General features: G+C 37.8%; 1 protein-coding gene across 6 annotated transcripts in view; it reads right to left on the reverse strand.

Annotated features, from left to right (window-relative positions):
• Window positions 1-21135, reverse strand: part of ZNF521 (zinc finger protein 521) — a 292592-nt gene that overhangs the window by 114848 nt on the left and 156609 nt on the right. For 5 of the 6 annotated variants that reach the window (XM_082639963.1, XM_082639966.1, XM_082639961.1 and 2 more), the window contains one exon: window positions 18042-18126. In XM_082639963.1, the coding sequence (XP_082496089.1) occupies window positions 18042-18126 (85 nt within the window). The remainder of the gene's footprint in view (window positions 1-18041; window positions 18127-21135) is intronic. The other variant, XM_082639962.1, reaches the window with a different exon arrangement.

A 21135-nucleotide genomic window follows, 5' to 3' on the forward strand; every position in this document is an offset into this window, starting at 1 on the left:
CTCCAATTGCAAGAACACTTACAAAACATGGATGCATCATCATAATTTTAAGCTTTCTACCAGCACCAATGAAGAGTTGGCAATGACCTCACATCTAGACCCAGATGGCACTTTCAATTTACTGGCCATTGTTCCTCCTGGATTTGGGGAGGAAACCTGCACAATTTTGCTCTTGTTTTATGACTGAAATTTAGAGCATGTTTTGATTCCCTTTGCCCAACATAGCAGCAATATAGGAAATGTACAGAAGTAGTAACATAAAGAGCATCCTTCTTCATTACTCTTTCTCTACCTAATAACACATTTTGGCATCTAATAAATTATGTCATTGGTTCAAAAGCCTATTTAAAAAAGCAATTGTGATAAACATCATAAATTGTATTGTCAGGCTGCATATAGTTATGTTGACGCCTTTTGCATGTTTACATGAATGTGCAGTGACTACATGACTCCCTGTACAATCTTCTTAAAGTGGACTCATGTATAGACGCCTATAGAAAGAGGCTTGTAGAAATGTTGGGGTTTTCCAGGCAACTTCCCATTTCTGATAAAGATTAGACAACTTGTGCGATTAGGATGTTTTCATACACTATTCTGGATTCCAAGCATCATTCAGAATGAAGCTACCATTATTTAAATCTACAGACTCAACTTTCAAAGAGATATGAACATAACCACTTGCTATTTTGCAGAACCATGAGCATTCCTACGCTGCCCTTTCATAGGTTAGTATGTCCTATACTCATGTCTCTTTACAGTGAACTTACCCACTTTTGTCATTTCATTACCTATTTCCCACAATTTCCAAAGAATTCTGAAGCAGAAATATACTTAGCTCTTTCAAAGTAGTTTGGCTTAAGGAAGTAAAAAAAGAATAACCAGGCTAAGTCCTAAGTTACTGCTTTTAATGGAAATATAAATTTTGTCAAAACCAGTTAAACTTGTTGCCTAGCAAATGGCATCAGCATCAGGCTTTGATGCAATGATCGCAAAGGAATCACTAAAAACACCTCAACCGAGGATCCCAAATCGGACAACTTGTGAACACGGGGAGAAATTACTATTGCGTCTCTTGAAAATGATACAGAGGCATCAAGAAAGTGTGTTTGTCTCCTTATACTATGCACACCAGCTGGCCCTGTATGTTGGGGTCAGATGCTTAAGCCTTGATTTCCTCATCTGTATAATGGGAAGAATGACGCAACCTCATGTCACAGCCTGAAGAATAAATGATCGAAATCTATTTGAGGGCAATATTGAGTGCACTTAACACGCAACATGTTTGCTTAATTTTTGGTCCTTACCAAAAACAAGACCCAGACCCTTTGAAATGTATTTCTTATGATTTACACTTCTATATGTGATCATTTATCAATCCACTACTGACAGGGAGTAGGAATTTGGTTTGAGATAGTTCCATACAGCATTTCACAAACCAGTTGCTGGTGTTGGTAGTGATGTGTATGTGTGTGTGTGTGTGTGTGTGTGTGTGTGTTTTAAATTTAGGAAAATCATGTTTCACGTACAGAACTGTCCTGGAATTTTGAGCATACAAGTTTGTTATTCCGAGCCATTTGATTAAATTTAACCACAGGAAACTCTTCCAAGTCCTAATGAAGCAGCATTTACATCTAAAAAGGGAGCCAAGCCAAAAAACATCCTTTTCTAATATCTCTCTTTCAAACATCAGACTCCAATATAAGCTCCATGGTTTTCATTTCACTTTTTTTTTTTTTTTTTTTTTTTTTTGCGGTATGCGGGCCTCTCACTGCTGTGGCCTCTCCCGTCGTGGAGCACAGGCTCTGGACGCGGCAGGCCCAGCAACCATGGCCCACGGGCCCAGCCGCTCCGTGGCATGTGGGATCCTCCCGGACCGGGGCACGAACCTGCGTCCCCTGCATTGGCAGGCGGACTCTCAACCACTGCGCCACCAAGGAAGCCCTCATTTCACTTTTATACCATCTCTCTGAGCTGTTGGAAACAGGTTAAACACAAGACATGGAGTGGTGTACCTGTAGGTCTTTGGTGAAAAGGGTTGGCAGCAGTTCTACATACAGATATGTGTGCATGTGTATGTACACACATACACACACACACGCACTGAACTACACAAACTATAAAAATTTATTTTAAAGAAAGGCCATTAAAAAATTAGAAAACTATAGTTACTGACAGAAAATTTGAATTGGAATTCAAAAATCAGCCATATAATTTAAGACCTTTGAAATGAATGTACTTTTAGTTCATAACATAACATGTGATAGTTCAAGACACAGATTAGGTAAAACAGGCCTTTAAAGAAAGTTAAAATTACCTTTTCATTAAGAGAGAAAAGTTTTTTTTGCCTCTAAACAAACTGATACAACTTAGAAGATTATATTTTTTTCATAAAAGACACATATACTTGCACACAATTTTACTGACTGTGTCATTACTACGTTAAATTAAGCTGTTTCAATAACTGAAGAAGTTACAACTAACCGAAACAGCCTGGACATAGAATGCGATCTTATGATATTGCCAGGTTTCCAACATCACATTTATTCCATGCGATGGTGCACTTCAGCATAATAATGCGAGGATCCTAGGATGCAGCAGACACAGAAATAATGTCAAAAGCAATTCTTCACATTTGGATCTTACCACATCAAGTGCAAATAATGAACTTAAACATGAAAATGCAATTTGCTCCTTTTAAAGTATACATTTTTAACTCTTGCAAAAAACAAACAAAAAAAACCCACCACATTCATTTCCAATGCCTCGAGGTAAAGAGGATGGCATCTATCACAAGTGCAGAGAATGTCTGAAGGATTTAGAAGCAATCTTTTCATAATGCTTCTTTGGGTGAGGAAGTAGAGTTATGAATTGCTCAAAATTCATAACGATTATTAAGTTTACATCCTCACAGAAGATCTGCCACCATTGCATCTCTCAGCTAGACTGTCAGCATCCCTGCCCAACTCTACTGAGAATAGGTCTCTGGTTCAGGACATTCATTCATTTTGTGGCATTAGTGCTCCAGTGTATAAAACAAAGATTCTGTCCCATTCAAAAATCAAACAAACAGAAACAAAAAAACAAATTGCCTCCAGTGGAACAAGGATACAATATCATAACTGAATTCAGGTACTCATTCTATCAATAACCCTGCATGGAAGTAACTTTAAAAGGGAAGTAAGTTTTTATTCCAGCAAGTTGATTCCAGATTATCAACTTGTGTGTCTGTGCCTGCTGGGCTATTTGAATGATTACTCTGTCCCTCAATGCCCTCAGCTATGACTGACCGGGCACCCTTGGCCATGACCCCTCACGGTAAGGAAGCTTCCTAAACAACAGTGAGCTTTCCTGCTTGATGAATTCCAACCTCACAGCTCATCTAAACTGAGCCTATGGGCTTCACGGTTTTCCTTCTTACTCTCCGCATAGGTCTACGGGAAGTTATGAAACATATTTTTCTAGTCCTCCCAGGAGCAAGGCCAGGTTCACAATTTGACCTCAGAAACACAGCAGTCCTGCAAAGCCAGACAGCCTGATAGAACTGAGTATTAGTGTTCTCTGCCTGACCCAACACAAACCATAACATGCAGCAGGGAGCAATGTTGCTTGTGGGAAATGACAAGCAATGGATCAGTGGGAGAAAAATAATGGAACTTAATCACATAAAAATATCCCAGGCACACAGCTCCCTTTTCAACAAGCTGCCCACCTCAGGTGAGGGCACAATGTTCTTCTGAAACTAAACCACTTATAATTTACAAGGGAGCTACCTAGCCAGATCTTTTGATCAGATTAAGTTATAGGATTCTGGGCACACCCAGAGATGTTCCTTCCCATCACGTGAGTATATGCACCTCCTGGAATAATTTTAAATGCACGTACAAAAACACCTATGTACGCATCACAGATGTCTTGGATGTGTGAGAAACGATCCCAGGAACAGGGCAGGCCCATGTGAAAGACTGTCACAGACTAATTAAGGACACTGCTGCCGAAAAAGGAAGGGTGACCCTGCAGTCTTATTTACACAATTTCCAGCCAGAGGGCTGTGAAGTGGAGCCCCAGTGGGGGCATTTCTATCTGAAACCCAAGGGCACCTGCATTAAGGAAACTGGTGTAAATGAATCCCTTTGCTCAATGACAGAAGGAAAGACACCAATCCTTCAATTACCTTGGTACAGGATCTATGTGCTGACCCTCTTGGATTCTACATAACAAGACACAGTTATCTCTTATTTTATTATTATTATTATTATTATTATTATTTGCACTTCACTCTGCATTCATTTAGAAGGAGGACATTTTGTGGCAAGAACAATAAAGCTTTTTAGGCAGAAGGTAGTGATTCAAAAATTGCAAAACCTCAGCTTTCAAAAATAGCCTAAGTGACCTCTTGCAGTACTCTGGCCACTCCAGCAAGCAGGAGGCAACCCCTGTGAAGAGCGAATTCTGGCAAAGTTCTCTCTTCACAGATGATGCACAGCTTAAGCTATAATGAGTTTTTGGGTTACAAATGCTGAACGCATTAATATTCCTTGATGATAATTATCACAGTATAAGCACCTTTCCCAATGTGAGTAGCATAAAGCAACTGAAGCAGCATTTTTGCTACATTTGAAACAAGCTGGAAAATGGGATTTTCTACTCTTGTAAACTGGGGTCAACATACCTCAAGCACTGAATATTAAACACACCTCTAGATGAATCCCGCATCCCTTTCCTACTCTTCTGCTTCGTGTATACCTAAAGCTATCTCCTTTATCCATTCTTCATTATGAAATTCTTGATATGAACATACATGTGACATATATAATTCGAAAAAGAAATGTGCTTCTCCCCAATCACATGAATCCTATGTTTCTTCTTAGGAGAATACAAATAGCACATAAGATCAGTAAGCCATGCTTTACAGATGAGATGTGTCTCTCTGCAGTTTGAATGAATACTGTGGTCACTGGCTGCATATAAAACAGGATGAAAATTAGAACTGAGCAAACAGGCTCCTAGAAGAACCAAATGCATCACACACAAGACAAACTACATACAGCCTTTATCTTTATACTTTCAAAACTCATCATACTCTTAAGCACTGCAAGGTTTACATGTGAATTCTAAGCCACCAACACGGTAACAGTCATGATGTCAGCAGCATTATTTACTGGCAATAGTTCGCTAAGAATCCTGGAAACCAATTTTCACTCCAGATTAAAAGGACAATTATTGTTATTTGGATAATAACCATCAAATATTATAAGAAGAAATTGATAAAGGTGATTCATTATGCATTATTTCAGTAGTATCTGTCTAAGATTCGCTGTTTGCCTAGCATACCCCAAACGGATGCTGTATAGACTTCACTTACTATACCCCAACTGGATTTCATAATGTGCTCGGAATAAACTATAAACGGACTTTTCCTCATCTCTTTTTCTTCCTCTCTCTCTATTTAGTGAAAAAGAAAAAAATGTCTATTTTAAAGCTCAACTGATACTAGGATGGCTCAAAATCCTTACAATATAAGAGCCTCCTTTTTAAAAAGTACGCTATAATATCATTGTAAGATTCTATGTACACAATCCCAACAGCACTTTGACTTAACGGTGACAAAATGAAAGCCAGTTCAAACCCTTAATCCAAAGAATGGGAATTCATTTAGGTATTTTTTTAGGTGTGAATCTGCTGAACTCATTTGTACCATGTTACCCACACTTCATTTAGATAATATGCCACGCTATAACTGCCTCAAGTTCTGTAACATCATTTTTACTTATGTGCTGCAAAAATGTCTTCAAATCCCATTTGAATAGAAGGCAGGGTTAGGAGGGAACCTTTACTAAATATTTAACAGCACCATCAGTTTATTAAATACTATAATGTGAGAGCCATGAAAACATGATATACAGTGATTGCCTTTTTTCTAAAACTTAATGCTTCTGCTCATTTTGAATACTCTGCAAGCCCATTCATCAGCAGAACTGATGCATTTTAAAAAGTCCTCATTTACTAGCAGATAAATGTGGTTAGAGAACCTTTTTAGTGTAGGAATGATTGGAAACCTACTTGGTTTTACTGTGCAAAATTTGCTTTGCTTTGCTCTGGCCTAGGGAAAAAAAACCCTCACAAAACCTTTAAAAGAGCATGCAAAGGAACACTGTTTAAAATAAGAGAAAGTAGGGGGTATTTTTGGTTCACAGGAATATAAATACACCAAAACAAGGCAACAGATTTACAGACAGCTGATAAAGTACATGTATTCATCGAATCTGGAAATAGTATCTCAAATACACATCATATAATGAGATTACCCATTGCGACGTTGCTTTTGACCATGACATTGATGGCAGGTAATTTCATTTGCAACTATTCATAATTGCATTTTTTAGAAGAACGGGTTAATACAATTTTGCATTTAGTCTGTTAAGATATTTTTAACTAAAACTATGCTTTCTTTTAAAAAAAAAGTTAATCAGAAATTCTGTAGCCTGTTGCAGTGGGTAGAAAGTAGGAATTCTCTCTGAAAAGATATTTCTATTCACAAAGAGATACACTATAGTCTAATTTAAAGAACACCCCCTTTCCACTGGAGGCCTGCAGAGTGAGCGTTTATCCTGTAAACACTGTAACAATGATTATCTGTGCTCCCCTGTTCTCAGTGGAGACTCTTGCTTTAGAAAATGTCTTGTGGTGACTTACTAAATTCAGGCTATTTCAATTAGTATTACTGCACATTAAAAATTAATTGCATTACTGAGTGGATTAAGGTTTAAATTTCAATTCTACAGTATGTGCACTAGAAATGACAGCTAAAAATCAATGCTCCTTGGCCCACAATCGGAAGTGTGTACACTTGAACAGCGCGGGCCTGGCGTCACCGGCCAAGCAGTTTTAAAAGACTTGATAGTTCAATTGAAGGTGTGTCAGCTCTAATTCTACATTTTAGTTTGAATGCTGCACAGTAGCTCAGCCTTAGAAAAAGAAAAACAGAACAGCAGTTGACCTAACCATTTGGAAAAACAAATGGACACGGGTACTAAAATTATGACAACAAAGGGATTAAAATTCGCATATAATTATACCCAGGCTAAAACCTTGTTCATAACTCTGTTTAATAAGAACACAGGATCCTTGACTTAAATCCACACTATTTTATTTTATTAGTTACTGACTGACAGCAGTCGGTTGGGGGCAGGAAACAGGCTATTTTGTAGAGACATTACCACTATGTACAATGCTCATAATAACTTTATTCTATGGGGTTTTTTTGTTTTTATTTTATTTATTATTATTATTTTTTTTTTTTCAGTACGCGGGCCTCTCACTGTTGTGGCCTCTCCCGTTGCGGAGCACAGGCTCCGGACGCGCAGGCTCAGCGGCCATGGCTCATGGGCCCAGCCGCTCCGCGGCATGTGGGACCTTCCCGGACCGGGCACGAACTCGCGTCCCCTGCATCGGCAGGCGGACTCTCAACCACTGCGCCACCAGGGAAGCCCTATTCTATGTTTTAAAGAAGCCCAAGAAGATATGGAAAATACAAATCCTTTCCTTAAACAGCGATCCTATTTAAGCCCCCTTTATAAATTATTAAATCTCTTTGGGGGAAGGGACAAATGAGTTGATCATCCTGACGACAAATTTATTACATCTAGACGAAACGTGTGAAAAGAAATGGGTCACTTTTATTCACAGTAAATTTGTTCTTCTGAGAAGATGAAGATGGGGAACATTACAAACCAAGTCCACAGAGTAATGGAGGATCAATAAAGGCTCACCAAGCCACCCAGGGTATCTGGGTTTGGAACTGAATGGTGATTGGTATGTGCCTAAGAGAAAAAATGCTGCCTGCAGTGTTCCTTAAGATGCCCTCTGCGGTTGCACCTGCACCGGTGGCCAAGAGCAAGTTCAGTGGCAAGAGAGTAAAGGAGATGGGAAGTAATAACAACAATAAAAAGAATAATCTGTTGCAAATGGACCCCGAGGTGTAGTAGTCATCCCCATGCAACAATCACCCTTCACTGCAATTTACTGATGTGGCTTCATTACAACACAGCATATAAAGGGGTAACGTACAACGTGCACTCTTGAAAGCTATGTGGTTTGATGCAGCACACACCACCCTAGAAGGCACTGCTCGGGGAGCCAAGTCAGATTGTACAAAAGTGAAATTACCTGTAAAAATATTAAATAGAGACGTAACATGTGTACAGCATCGTGATACATGGGCGGGGGGTGGAAAGAGGATAAAAGGTAGCAGGGAAAGGTGTTTCCTTAGTGAACTATTAAAGGCATTCCAAATACATCTGAATTAAAACATCCTTTGAAGAGGTAACAACTTTTAGCTTTGTTAGAAGGAAAAGATAAAGGATATGATGTTTCTTGTTTGGGAAACAGAAACTGGCACTCTGTTTCCTATTCTGAGTCTTCATAAAATGAACTTAAACCATGTTCTTAGGTGAACTTTAATACGGCACATTCAGGTTACTATTATACAAAAGGAGAACACGATTCGCTTCTCCCATTCTGGCCTGGCTGTAGTTCAAAGTCTTACTTTTCAGTCAGTGCCCAGAAGATGCTGAAGCAATGTGTTAAGGCGAAAAAAGAGATTCTTTCCTCACTAAGGATCATTGAGTATGTCACTGGTTAATTCTTATTCTATGATCCTCATTAGCATGACTCTCAAGTTTCTGGTTATCATATCCGAAATATTAAGACATAATAACTATGAAGGTGCAGGTAATTGGATATTAACCAGAACATACTTGACTGGGCAGGAGGTAGGGCCCTGCTTAAACTAATCCTGAAATATATTAATCACCAATTAATGAAAGGGTTTCGAATTCATTTTCCATTACAGAACACCTCCGAGTATCTAAGCTTTTTCTAACAGAATGACTTGGAATAACAGGATAGAAATAAAGAATATGGCCATTTGATGGTGGGCCTGAATTAATTATTTACAGCCTGTTGTCAGGTAATCATGAACACTATAGTTAAAGCCTTGATTACAGTTACGAAGCCTGATGCAAAGAAGAGGGGATACTTTTCAATGTTCAGCGGCCTTGGTTTAAATTCCAAATTTTTTTCCTTTAAATGGCAGAGCCATAGCTAAATATTTCACCAGAGAGCTGTCATAATATTATCTGAGTCTTTCAGCCTAAGCAGACTGTAGCCCTCCAACCTAACAACAGATGTACTCTTAAAATAAAAACCAATTAATGGGAGCCAGAGAGATCCAGCAAAGGCATGCTTTGTACATAGTAAACAGGAAGTAGTAAGAAGGTGATGAATATATTGATGGATAAAAACCCTGACTAAGTGGTGGTTGAAAAGTCACCACCACTTAGATGGAAATAAAGTAATGCTGAGAAAAGAAAATGGAAAAAAAGGAAAAGAAAACAGAAAGAGGAACATAGAGAAAAGGAAAGTCATATTTCTCTAAAATCCACGGGGCTGTGAGATTGTGTCTGATGTGTCACAGATGTTTTCCTAGTTTGGTTGTAAAAGCCCCCAGTAAGCTCCCTAGAAAAACTTCTGTACCTATTTCACTGAGTTAGAGAAATTGCTACCAAAATGCTATTCATCTTTTTAAAAATTTCCAAGTACAGTATCCTCACAAAGAAACTCTAATATCTTTTCCAACTTAAAAGGTGTGCCCCCCAGATTCTCTGAAAAAAACTTACATTTTCATATACAAACTACTATATATAAAATAGATAACTAATAAGAACCTACTGTATAGTACAGGGAACTCTACTCAATACTCTGTAATAGCCTATATGGGAAAAGAATCAAAAAAAAGAAGGGATATATGTATATGTATAGCTAATTCACTTTGCTGTACACCTGAAACCAACACAACATTGTAAATCAACTATACTCCAATAAATTTTTTTTTTAATGACATTTTTATGTCAGAGAGAACAAGGTGTTTGGATGAATGCAACGGAAGCAAGGGACTGAAATGATGCCATCTCTGTTTTTCCTGCCTTTAGTCACTTAATTTGATGAAAATAGTTAAGAAAACTCCTGTTATCTTCAGATTTTTAAAAAATTTCTGTTCTTTGTTGAATTCAATTTTAATAATTCTTAAATAAGCACTCACGGCAGATGAACTAAGATACACAGGCATGTCAGCCCTTTTATCAACAATTTTGCCATAGAAATACACAAACATTTCAATGGCTCTTCATTAGCAAACAAATCAACAAGTGATATTTTAATGCCTGACTTTATTCCATCTCTGTGGGGACCGTAGTTGAGAGTGTGATGTACAGTACAGAGAAAGGAATCATCAGCCACAGCGTCCCAGGGCTCTCTCCATTGAGGACTTCGAAGCCTCTGCTTAAAGAGTGCATTTAATTGACTGATAGACAGTAGCTTCTTTGTTCACAGAAGACAGCGAAGTAATGGCAGCTTGAAAATCGTACCATCTACAGGGTCTCCTGAGACTAGTAACAGGGGGATATGTGTCAGGAATAAATAAATAATCTAATTATTAAGCCACTTCCTGTCAAGTTAACTCCAATTTGTTGGCTTTTGAAGGCAACAAAACGAGGCATTTTTCCTCATTATGCTTCTCTTTTTATACCAGTGGTAATCACAGGCGGATTAAAGGGTGCCTGATTGGTTTTTTTGTCAAGGAACTGAGAAGCAGCCAACAGTACAGAAAAACAGAGTTGGGGTTAGAAGAAATTTCATGCTTGTCTCCTTTCCAGCTCCCTAACAGCCCACACGGCTGCCCCATACAGAGCTGCCAGCTGTACAGCAAATGTGTACCCCTCCAACTGAGGCCTACTGGGCCACAGGCGCCATCCTGAGAGCTGTGAGATACCTTGCAATCTTGGCAGGTAGCTACTGCTGTCATAGGCATAATTCTAGAGGTGACCTAGGAAGCCCTATCAGCTCACCAAATGCAACAATATGAGCAGCTGAAGTTCAACGCCTACTCTCCATATTGGCTCCCTTTCCTTTGTTTACTGCTATGATTGGCCCCCCAAGTAGGAAATAACCTATGGAAATAGGTCATCAGAGACCTTTTCTTTTTATGTGTCTGAGCCGATCCTGTGGAAATAGGTCACGATGCCTATGCGTACGTGGGCCTGTGTGTGTGCGGGGATCGATCTTTTTATCTTTTGCTGATGACTTTCCCTGCCCTCCATTGAGAAATGTTTTGCAAACTTCATGCAGAAACAGACACCCACACTTGATAAACAACATATCAGACGGTGAGTGGAAACGGATATGCCCGTGGCACATTCTACTGCAAGTCAAAGGAGAGGACAAAACCAGAGCCAGAAGCCCTACCAACGTCTCTCAGACAGTCACATGGAACCTTCTATCTGCCACAGACTCTGCCCAGCGTCTCTGTATGGAGCTTAGGAAGGAAGGCTGGCATCCCGTAATTCTTCTTGGGGACAACGTTCTTCTGAGGTCTCTTTTAGGACGATGTGTTCGAAAAAGTAACAAGAAACTGTATCTTCCATCTGTCAGTGGGCTCAGTGAAAACCCCCAGGCTCACAGAAAATTAACATCAGGAGAAATGTCTAAGAGGCTTTCGTAGGCGCTTGTAAATTAGAAACTCCACTAACTGCCAGTATTTTTACTCTTGTAAATCAAAGCTGCTAGGTGCAGGCTGAAACACAAAACAAAGATAAACATCCTGATTTGTCTTTTAAAAGCTTAACACTGAAATAATAGAGAGGCTCAAAGATTTCCTTGAAAAGTTGCTTCTGAAATAAGAATCCAAATAATCAGGATGAGCTCTTGAAAACTGTATCTTATTCCAAACAGATTTTTTTTTCTTTGAAAAGATCTTTTTGCTTTCATATTAAATTGTCCTTGTTTTTAGAAAGGCTCATGGTAGCGGAGCTTGATAATTTCCTGTGTCACCACTTTGCGCTTGGTAAACGGTGTAGCTATGTTCTATTTATGCCTGCGTATGTCCTTTCTGAATACGTCTTGAATTTTTGTTAAATTGTGCAGATAATTAAACCCTCTTCATATTTACAGTCTGCTTCACTGGTACCATGAATTCTGTTTTCAGTTACTGTCTGCAAATTCCCTCTCTGAACAATTTCATACGAAGCAATAACACTTCATTTTACATACGTTTTGTCTGATGTCCCCATACAGAGCTGCCAGCTGTACAGCAAATGTGCGGTTCTCAAACTGAGGCCTACCAGGCCACAGGCGCCATCCTGAGAGCTGTGAGGCACCTTGCTGTCACTGGCAAGCTTCCTTGCTGTCACTGTGACCATCACTCCACACTTCATACAACTTAAAATCATCTGATTATTAGAATTTGTGGCCCACACTCCATTTTATCCTTTATTTAATCTATCCCCACATCACACATTTGTTTAAATGTTTTGGCTGCTTTACAAATCATGCAGCCATCTGCACAGTAGGTGTGACACCATTTTTTAGACAAAAGTTACGTGGCAAACAAAGATAAAGTCATTTGAAATGCTTTGGTGTTTGTTATTCTGCCTGGTTCACTTGGACCAACTCTAAGAAATAAATAGAATTATCTGTGTAAATCGATGAACATCTATAAAAAACAACACCCAGCAGAACGCGGAGCTTGCTCCATTACCTACGTTAATATCATGACAGCTGAGGAGAGATGACCTGGCCCACTTCTCATCTCTCCTGTACAGATGGCTATTAAAGAGAAAGTATCCCTTTTGTATGGTCCATGTAGAAACCCTTTATGGGCTTTTCAAATAAGCCAGCATTGCCCACATGAGGGTAGCTTTCTGTTACCATTAAACTGCCCAGATTTTATCTTTTTTAATTCAGCTCCAGATGAAACAAGCCAGTATTTCAACATATTTAACACCAAATGGTTGTTTCTTACTTCCCCGAGTTTTGTAAGCAATCAACTGAAGATGACTTAAAAAAAAAAGTCAACAGTCTTCTCATTTAGAATTCATGTAAACTCCAGAGAACCTAAGGACTTGGAGCTTCTTAGGACAGTGCAGGTGGACACATATCTATACACCCACACATATATACACTATTGTAGATTCATTCTATTCATTTTTTTTAAAAAAGCAGCCAATGAAAGCTGAGAGAGTAAAGCACAACATGGCTCTTTATCTCCCTATGCAGAGATCCATATCTTTGGATATTTCCCCTTCAGACACATAAAATCCAAAACCATTATAGGCCTCAAAATATTGGTTTTAGTCTATTCTAAAGCAAAAGCACTCAAGCTGAAATGTTTCAGAGGTGATGCTGAATGTCACAGAACTATAATGAAGATTAGTACGTAGTGTACCATCCACTAAAGAAATGGAAATGCCATTTGTGACCCTGGGCATCAAACAAATTGCAGAACATACGGATGTCACCTGCCACAAGTACAGACTAAAATTCCACCACACTGTACAAAACTGGCCTATGCATTCCTTTTGTCTTGATATTAGTCCTTCATAGCACGTGTAACATAATACATAGGGTAGATATATTCCCACGAGCACTGTGGAAAGCTTGAATCTTTTCATGATCTTTTAAAAACTGTAACTATCGGGCTTCCCTGGTGGCGCAGTTGTTGAGAGTCCACCTGCCGATGCAGGGGACACGGGTTCGTGCCCCGGTCCAGGAAGATCCCACATGCCGCGGAGCAGCTGGGCCATGGCCGCTGAGCCTGCGCGTCTGGAGCCTGTGCTCCACAACGGGAGAGGCCACAACAGTGAGAGGCCCGTGTAGCGCAAAAAAAAAAAAAATTGTAACTATCCATAAGGCACTGAGTATTAGAGATTTGAATAAAAATAGTTAATATCTATCCATCTGTGTTTTTGTATTAGTTGTCATTCATAGTCCCAAATTCTAGCTTTGCTTTTCTAAAAGATAAATACGTTTGCTTCATCCAAATACTCTAAGCGTCACCCTTGATCCAGGACATGTTTGTTAATGACTATTTGTGGATTTTCCTATTTTTTCGCAAAAGAGTGTACTCTGCCACCTTAGATACAATTTTGCTATTACATCACTCGTCTTTCTGATCAGATGAAAAATAGGAAAAAAAAACTTATTAAGTAATCATCTCTAAGTCAATTTTTAACCACAATTCTTAAGTAAATGGTTTATATTCATTCCCTTCATATTCTCCATATGAGAGCTATGAAAGCAAAGGCTGGAAATAGCCATAGCTATATAATGACCACTTGTCCTCCAAAGGCCATGACTGTAGCCATCAATTCCAAGGATAATGGTATTTCTCCCCTTTGATCATTTCTTTGTCAATCTGACTGGTCTTCGATGGTGAGCTTACTGCCGGTTGTCTACCACCAGCCGCTCGCAATTTGCTCCCTCTGTTTCATGAGACAGTTGTCTGTGGCTGTTTGGAACACATTGGTCTCTTTGGGGATTTATGCGCTAGTTGCAATGCCAACCTCCGTAGTGATCGAAATTTCTTTCTAACTAAAATAGATAATTAGAGGCTGGTAACTATTGGTCAAGAATTATCAGAGTGAAAAAATTAAGCTTCTCATAAATAGTTCTTGGCAATGTCATCTCTTTGTATTGTCGCATGCCTAACAACCCTTTATTCAGAGCACTTACAAATTTGCTCTACTGCTGTTGAGCTTCATAATTTTATATGAGGCAATCCCTTTCCTGGGTTAAACACATTTACATTCTCTGGTCTCATCACGATCTGTGCTAATCCATACCAAATAATAATAACAACAATGATAATAATAATAACAGAAATCTCAAAGAGGAAAAAAAACAATAAATATTTACTGTGCTGATAAGAAGAGACAAGTGAATAATGAATTAAAGGACACAGTGCACAACGGCTTCTTTCTGTATTTTCAGGTCAAAAGCCAGTGTAAACTATGTGAAAGGAACAGAGGAAGACAAGAAAAAATTTCTCATCTGTGCAGACTTTAAAAGAGGGGAATCTTTTCCCCAGGAAAGCTGTTAAAATGTTTCGTAGCTCTTTGTGTGTGTGTGTGTGTGTGTGTGTGTAAACAAGAAGAGAAGAGAAACCTCTAAATAGCCACTGGTCTGATTTCTTACTGAAACTGTGTCAAAATGCAATCCAGACTGAGGTTTTCTTTTTTTCCTTAATAGACATAAGTCAAATCCCGAATGCATTTTTATTGAGTAATTATTCCTGCAACTCAAACCATGTGTTCACACCTAGCTGCAAAATGGCACTTATGCAGAGCATCTCCAGTGTATACCTGGTAGAAACACTGATGGTTTTCCTTTCACAAATGTCCCTGGCCAAAAGCCTGAGACTAGCATATCCAGAAAGAAGCATGGAGGTTCCCTGACATTGAAATTGCATTAAAACATGTGGGCTACATAGAAGCAAATGCAAATGACTTGGTCAAAGAAGGGATTTAAAGTTACACCTCACTGAGTCATCTGCAGACCTTGTTTTCCATCAGGTGACATAATCTTTCCCCCTGACTGAAATGGAAAACAAAATCTGTAAAAACACTATAGACCCTCTTAACAAAAAGAGTAAGAGGCTTTTCAGATAGCCTCTAATCTCTCTTCCCTGCTAAATGTCTGGTTGAGATTATTTTTTGATTAGACAGAAAACATACAAAGATACACAACCTAAAAATACCTACCCTCAACGGAGGTATTTTAGCCAACAAAATCATGCTGCCTGCCTCATTTGAAAAACTAAGCATCACACTGGGATTTTAAAAAGGGATATCTTAGCCTTTGTGACATCCTCCCCTTACACATTCTCTCTCTCTAGATATTAACAATGTGGAGGAAGTGTAGGGACTTGGATGCATGGTCAACAGATGTAACAATTAAATGGATACTATTCATTTGTTTGGGCCTCAAGTGCAAGAGAATTACATATTTTATTATTAAAAAAAGCATGCATATTAACTAACTAGGCCCTCTGTGAAAAGGAATAGAATTTGCTTCTCTGATGGAAGGTGAATTGTTAAACGCTCAGATCCCAAGAGGAGATGAGTGTCATATTAATCCACCATAAGGTAGAGGGGGGAAAGCTTTGGGAAAGCACTAATGATGCAAGGAATATTAAAAGAAATACTAAGGGAAAGGTATAAAGCAATTTAAAAAAAGGACCAGGAAAAACCAATGAATGTTTTGGACAAATGATACTAAAATCAAAAATTCCTCTCACACTCAACATTCCATTCAGATTCTACGTGTGCAAAAGAACATTAATACTGTGTTGAAAATATATTCCATTTGTTCATCTGGGCCCTGGGATAAATAATAAATCCAGAACCAGAAACATGTTTACATAGAATAAAACTAATCAGAAGCACAACGATTCACTAACTTTTCCACAGGCTGCAAACTTCCAAGAAATATTCTCACTAAAGCCCATGTAAAACTGTAGCATAATGCAGAACCATTAATGACTCTCACCAGTAAACTCTACTCAAGAAATAAAGAGATGGAAAATATTAACACTCATTATTTGGAAAGAAGAAGTCATTTTTTCTAACCCATGCCGCCCCCCACACCAAGTCCATTTTGAAAGTTTATGTAGAGTATTTTTTTGGAATCCAAAATAGAAAGGAAAATAGAAGAAACATTTCAATCTCTCTTACACATTGTCATTACCTTCTAAACACTCAGTAAAACTGTCAGTGTTATTCTGGAACATTTAAGAATAGGCCATTTAATGTATAAGAAAATCACTAATAATATTAGTACTTAAATCTGGAAAATATAGAGATAAAGTGACCAATATTTTAGACCAATATTTTAGCTCTTAGGTATATGTTCTATTTTGCATAATTAAGCAGTTAGTCTTTTATAAACCATAATCCTCCTAAAGACCATCATTTGAACACTATACAGCAAATCCTATCGAAAACCTATTAATAAAGTTTCCAACATACTTTTGACTTCATTTTCATTAGTATATACAAGAGCATTAGAAGTTTTGTTATAGCTGGTTTTAAGGATCGGTAACTATAGTTGGAGCAACCCTTCTACTATACGTTCTCAGAATGCAGCTGATTAGTGTCTGATAAAACTTGTTTACCCCTGAAAATGAGTTCAGAGTCTAAAATGTTGAATTTTCTTTCCTTTCTTAGAGTTTGAGAGTAGGAGACCATGAGGTTGATCAGACTTTTAAAATATTATATCACAATTATTTACAGTATTATAAAACACCATGAAAGGAGTATGAAATAAAAAACTCTCATAGTGTAAAAACACAAATGAATGACAAAAATAGTATAAAGTAATAGCAACTGCCATTTTACTAGTAGAAAAAGATCTGCTTGATAAAGTTTAATTGGCTGGTAAAATTCTTAGTGTTATTACTAAGTGCTTATCAAATTAAAAACATAGGAGGTAACCCCAGAGGAATTAAGGGATAATGGGACAATATGAGTAAGTGAAAAAATTATCCTTTTAGTTCTAGCCCATGTGATAAATGCAAAATCCCTGAAAACAGTGGCTTAGAGCGACTTCAGAGATCTTTACCCAAACTGCTTTTACAAAGATCTGTGTAAAATTTGGTGGGGAATAAAAAATGATGACTGAATTCTTTATGTGATCGTTATGATAATGATTATTTCCAGGCTGTTGAAACCATACACATAAAATTATTTTACGGCAAGTTAAATTATTTATGTTTCCCTATCACAAAAACTCACCACTCTACATTTTGATACAGATGCTTAAGCAACACACAGCACTGCCATTACCATAATAACTTCTGAAATTAAAACCTGTCTAAAACTCTATGGAAAGCTAACATCCAGTTCATTAACCATTCCGGTTAGTTTTCAATAATGCAAAAATGATTAGAAGTTTAATTTGTTAATCACCTGTGTTTTGACTGGCAGTAGATACATAATCCTCTCCAGAAGTCTAAACTAGCCCTTGCAGAAAATAAAATGTGCTAATGTCTTATCAGGCCTAATAATAGTAATAAAACAATCAATCATGCTTAGGTAAATCATTGATGGTTGAACAATTAATTCATCTTTAACTCTGCTTAATTATATAGGCACTGATGTACACAAGGAGGAGAAAAATCTATGGGTAATAATGTTTAGAGTGTCACTCACCAATCATGTGATTTGCAACATGCACCTGAATGTCCCATTCATTGTAGAAAACCATCTGACACTTGATGCACTGGTAGGTCTTCTTCTGAGAAAACAAGTATAAACAGAATTACTTAGACACATGCATTTTTAAAATTTTAATTTAAATTTTTAAAAAACCCAACCCTACCTACTCACAGAATTTTCTTGAGACCTTGGTCTTATATATGTTGTTAACCAAGCTTCTGTGAGGCCACTTGGGCAAAATTCTATGTCCTTACTATGACCTTATGGCTTGATCCTAACACTATGCTTTTAGTTGCAAACAGCTGGAAGAAATGAGGGCACATAACTATGGCATAATATATGTTTAAAGATACCTAAACTCAAAAACAGAAGTTGGTATTAAAAAAATATCTGGGGGTTTCCCTGGTGGTGCAGTGGTTGAGAGTCTGCCTGCCGATGCAGGGGACACGGGTTCGTGCCCTGGTCCGGGAGGATCCCACATGCCACGGAGCGGCTGGGCCCGTGATCCATGGCCGCTGAGCCTGCGCATCTGGAGCCTGTGCTCTGCAACGGGAGAGGCCAGAACAGTGAGAGGCCCATGTACCACAAAAAAAAAAAAAAAAAATCTGTAACACATGGCTGAGTTTCAGAAACCGATGTCTTTGAAGATCAGGCACACTTCCATTCTGACCAACATAACTGTGGTGTTGTTTCTAGATATTTTTAAGTAAAATAGCCAATAAGATTCACAAAATGTAGCTAAGAGATATAGAGACGATAATTTTAAGGTGAAGTATGAAATTTAGATGATGTTTCAGAAATTGCTAAGTACTAGCATTTAAATACATATCTTCTATAAAGAAATCATGTCATATTGAACATTCTAACACCATTTTATCATTTTACACAAAAGTCTTGTGGATATAACAGGATTTATTATAATTCTTGTATCATAAATAAAGAAACTGAGGTCCAGAGAAGTAGAAAAATATGCCTGATGTCACAGTGCCACACAGCTGGGAAGAGAAATAAGCTCTCTTGATTCTAAATGCAAGGCTCTCTGATAAAGGCAGCTTTTATGATTTCACATCTTTATTATTGTGTCCCCTATACAGCTCAGTACATATTGGATGAACTCAATAAGTAAAGTACTGCTTAAGTTTTCCAGAACACAGTTACATAAATGCCTTTATGATGAAACTTGATATTTATAATTAAAAACCACCTTGGAAAACAAAATAAAGCCTTATGAAATAATCCATTTGAAACACTCCCAAAACTGAGAAAATGACATTTGTAAAATCACATCAATAACAGTTTGTTAAGGCATTCTTATAGAATTATCACTTCATCAGCAGTCATATAAAAATTGTTTTACAAACAGTAGCAATAGAAAATATCAGTCTGTCGATTGCAATTAATTTTAAAGAACTCAACAAAATCAAAGTTAAGCACAAAAGTGTAAATGCTGTTAACGTAAAGTTTTCTTAATTGTTGTCACTTAACATAGTATTTGCTTCCGTAACAGAGGATGGTATTCCTTGAAAAACACAGCAGTGCAGGCATATTTCCAGTGGAAGGTTTCTATATAATCTAACAGGCTTTGTACATTAGGCATGTTGTGAATTGAGTGTGCTAGGTCTAAATCTAACACGGACTTGAAAAACCCTGACAATCACCAAAGAAGATTCACTGTGCTGAGCTGTTTACAAGATGCTTTTGATGGTAACATATAGAGCAACATGTGTTGCATAAATAACATCTATCCCTTTTTTAACAATATTTCCCTTTAGAACTAGTTAGAAAATATTTCTTACTCCCAGATGACCTACATTATATATTGTTTATTAGCATACTTCCAGCATTATTCCTGATATGTGACCTTGCTGAACAACAAAGAAACATAAACTTAATGGCTAGTCTTTTCTCTTGTTAGCAGAGTAAAACATACAATATGTCGAAAACTGTCTCCAAAAATGATGACTGATGAATATGTTGGCAGAATATACTAGGGCTTTTTTTTTTCCTGGTCTAATAATAAAGAACAAAATCACTTGACAAGCCAAAATAATAAAATATCAGCACTTACTATTGCCTTTAAAATGAACTGACACATTTGAAGATCTATGTTTATAAGTTTTCTTTTATCATTGAAAGAAAATGCTTTTGTCACTATTGATAATTCAAATACTAATGCTACTCTTAAGACAACGTCCAAAATGTTACTTTCCATTCTTATTAACAAAGTTATATTCTGATCTACAAGCTCCTAAATTTGGGGCTAGATGGAGTTAAGAATTTAATGTGATCAAAAACAATATACCATGGTCTTAAAATGCTGCAGCTTAAACTTCATCTCACTGTACATCTCGCATTTCCCAAATACAAAGCAGTGATACACCAATTGGGATGTGCTGTAGTTTTCTTTTTAAAGCTATGGTATAAAATTCATTTTTACCCTCAAATTTTTTTAAAAAAAATTTAAAATGACCTTTAAAACATTCCTTATTGTAATTATAGACTCTTCGCAAAATATTTGAAAAACCCCCTGCCTGCCCGCTTCTCCCCCATACACCATCTTTAAGTAAAGCAGTTATAACCTCTGAAAGTGTTGGCCTTGCGGGGCTCATTCCTTTGGAGGTAAGGCCATTCCAGCTCTGTACAGCTGAGGTTATGAAGGAATTCTTCCTCATTCTAGGCCCAAATCGACTTTTCACCCGTTGGTCCTAATGCTAGGCTCTGTAGCTATAAAGAACAGGCTGAACTTCTTGTCTAAAATGACAGTGACATGAACCCCTTTTCAGACTGAAAATAGAGTTATGGTGTAAGAAATGCTTTGAGCAACTTTCACTATCCCCGTTACTTTCTTCCAAGTCAATCTTTTAACCAACAGAACCCCAAATTAAGCATAATACTCCAGGGATGCCCTGACCTGTGCAGAGTACAGGACTGTCACCTCCCTTAGAACAGCTGCTTCCATCTACATAGAAGACAACAACAAAAAGAAAGTCAACTGAGATCATTTCTTTTAAAAGCAGATAAAAGTAGAAACAGAACTTCCATTGTTTGGGCCCCAGATTGGCCTTTATCAACGCTTAAGTTGTCAATT

This window comes from Mesoplodon mirus (assembly GCF_964341445.2).
Source record: "Mesoplodon mirus genome assembly, chromosome: 13".
NCBI classification, from domain to species: Eukaryota; Metazoa; Chordata; class Mammalia; order Artiodactyla; family Ziphiidae; genus Mesoplodon; species Mesoplodon mirus.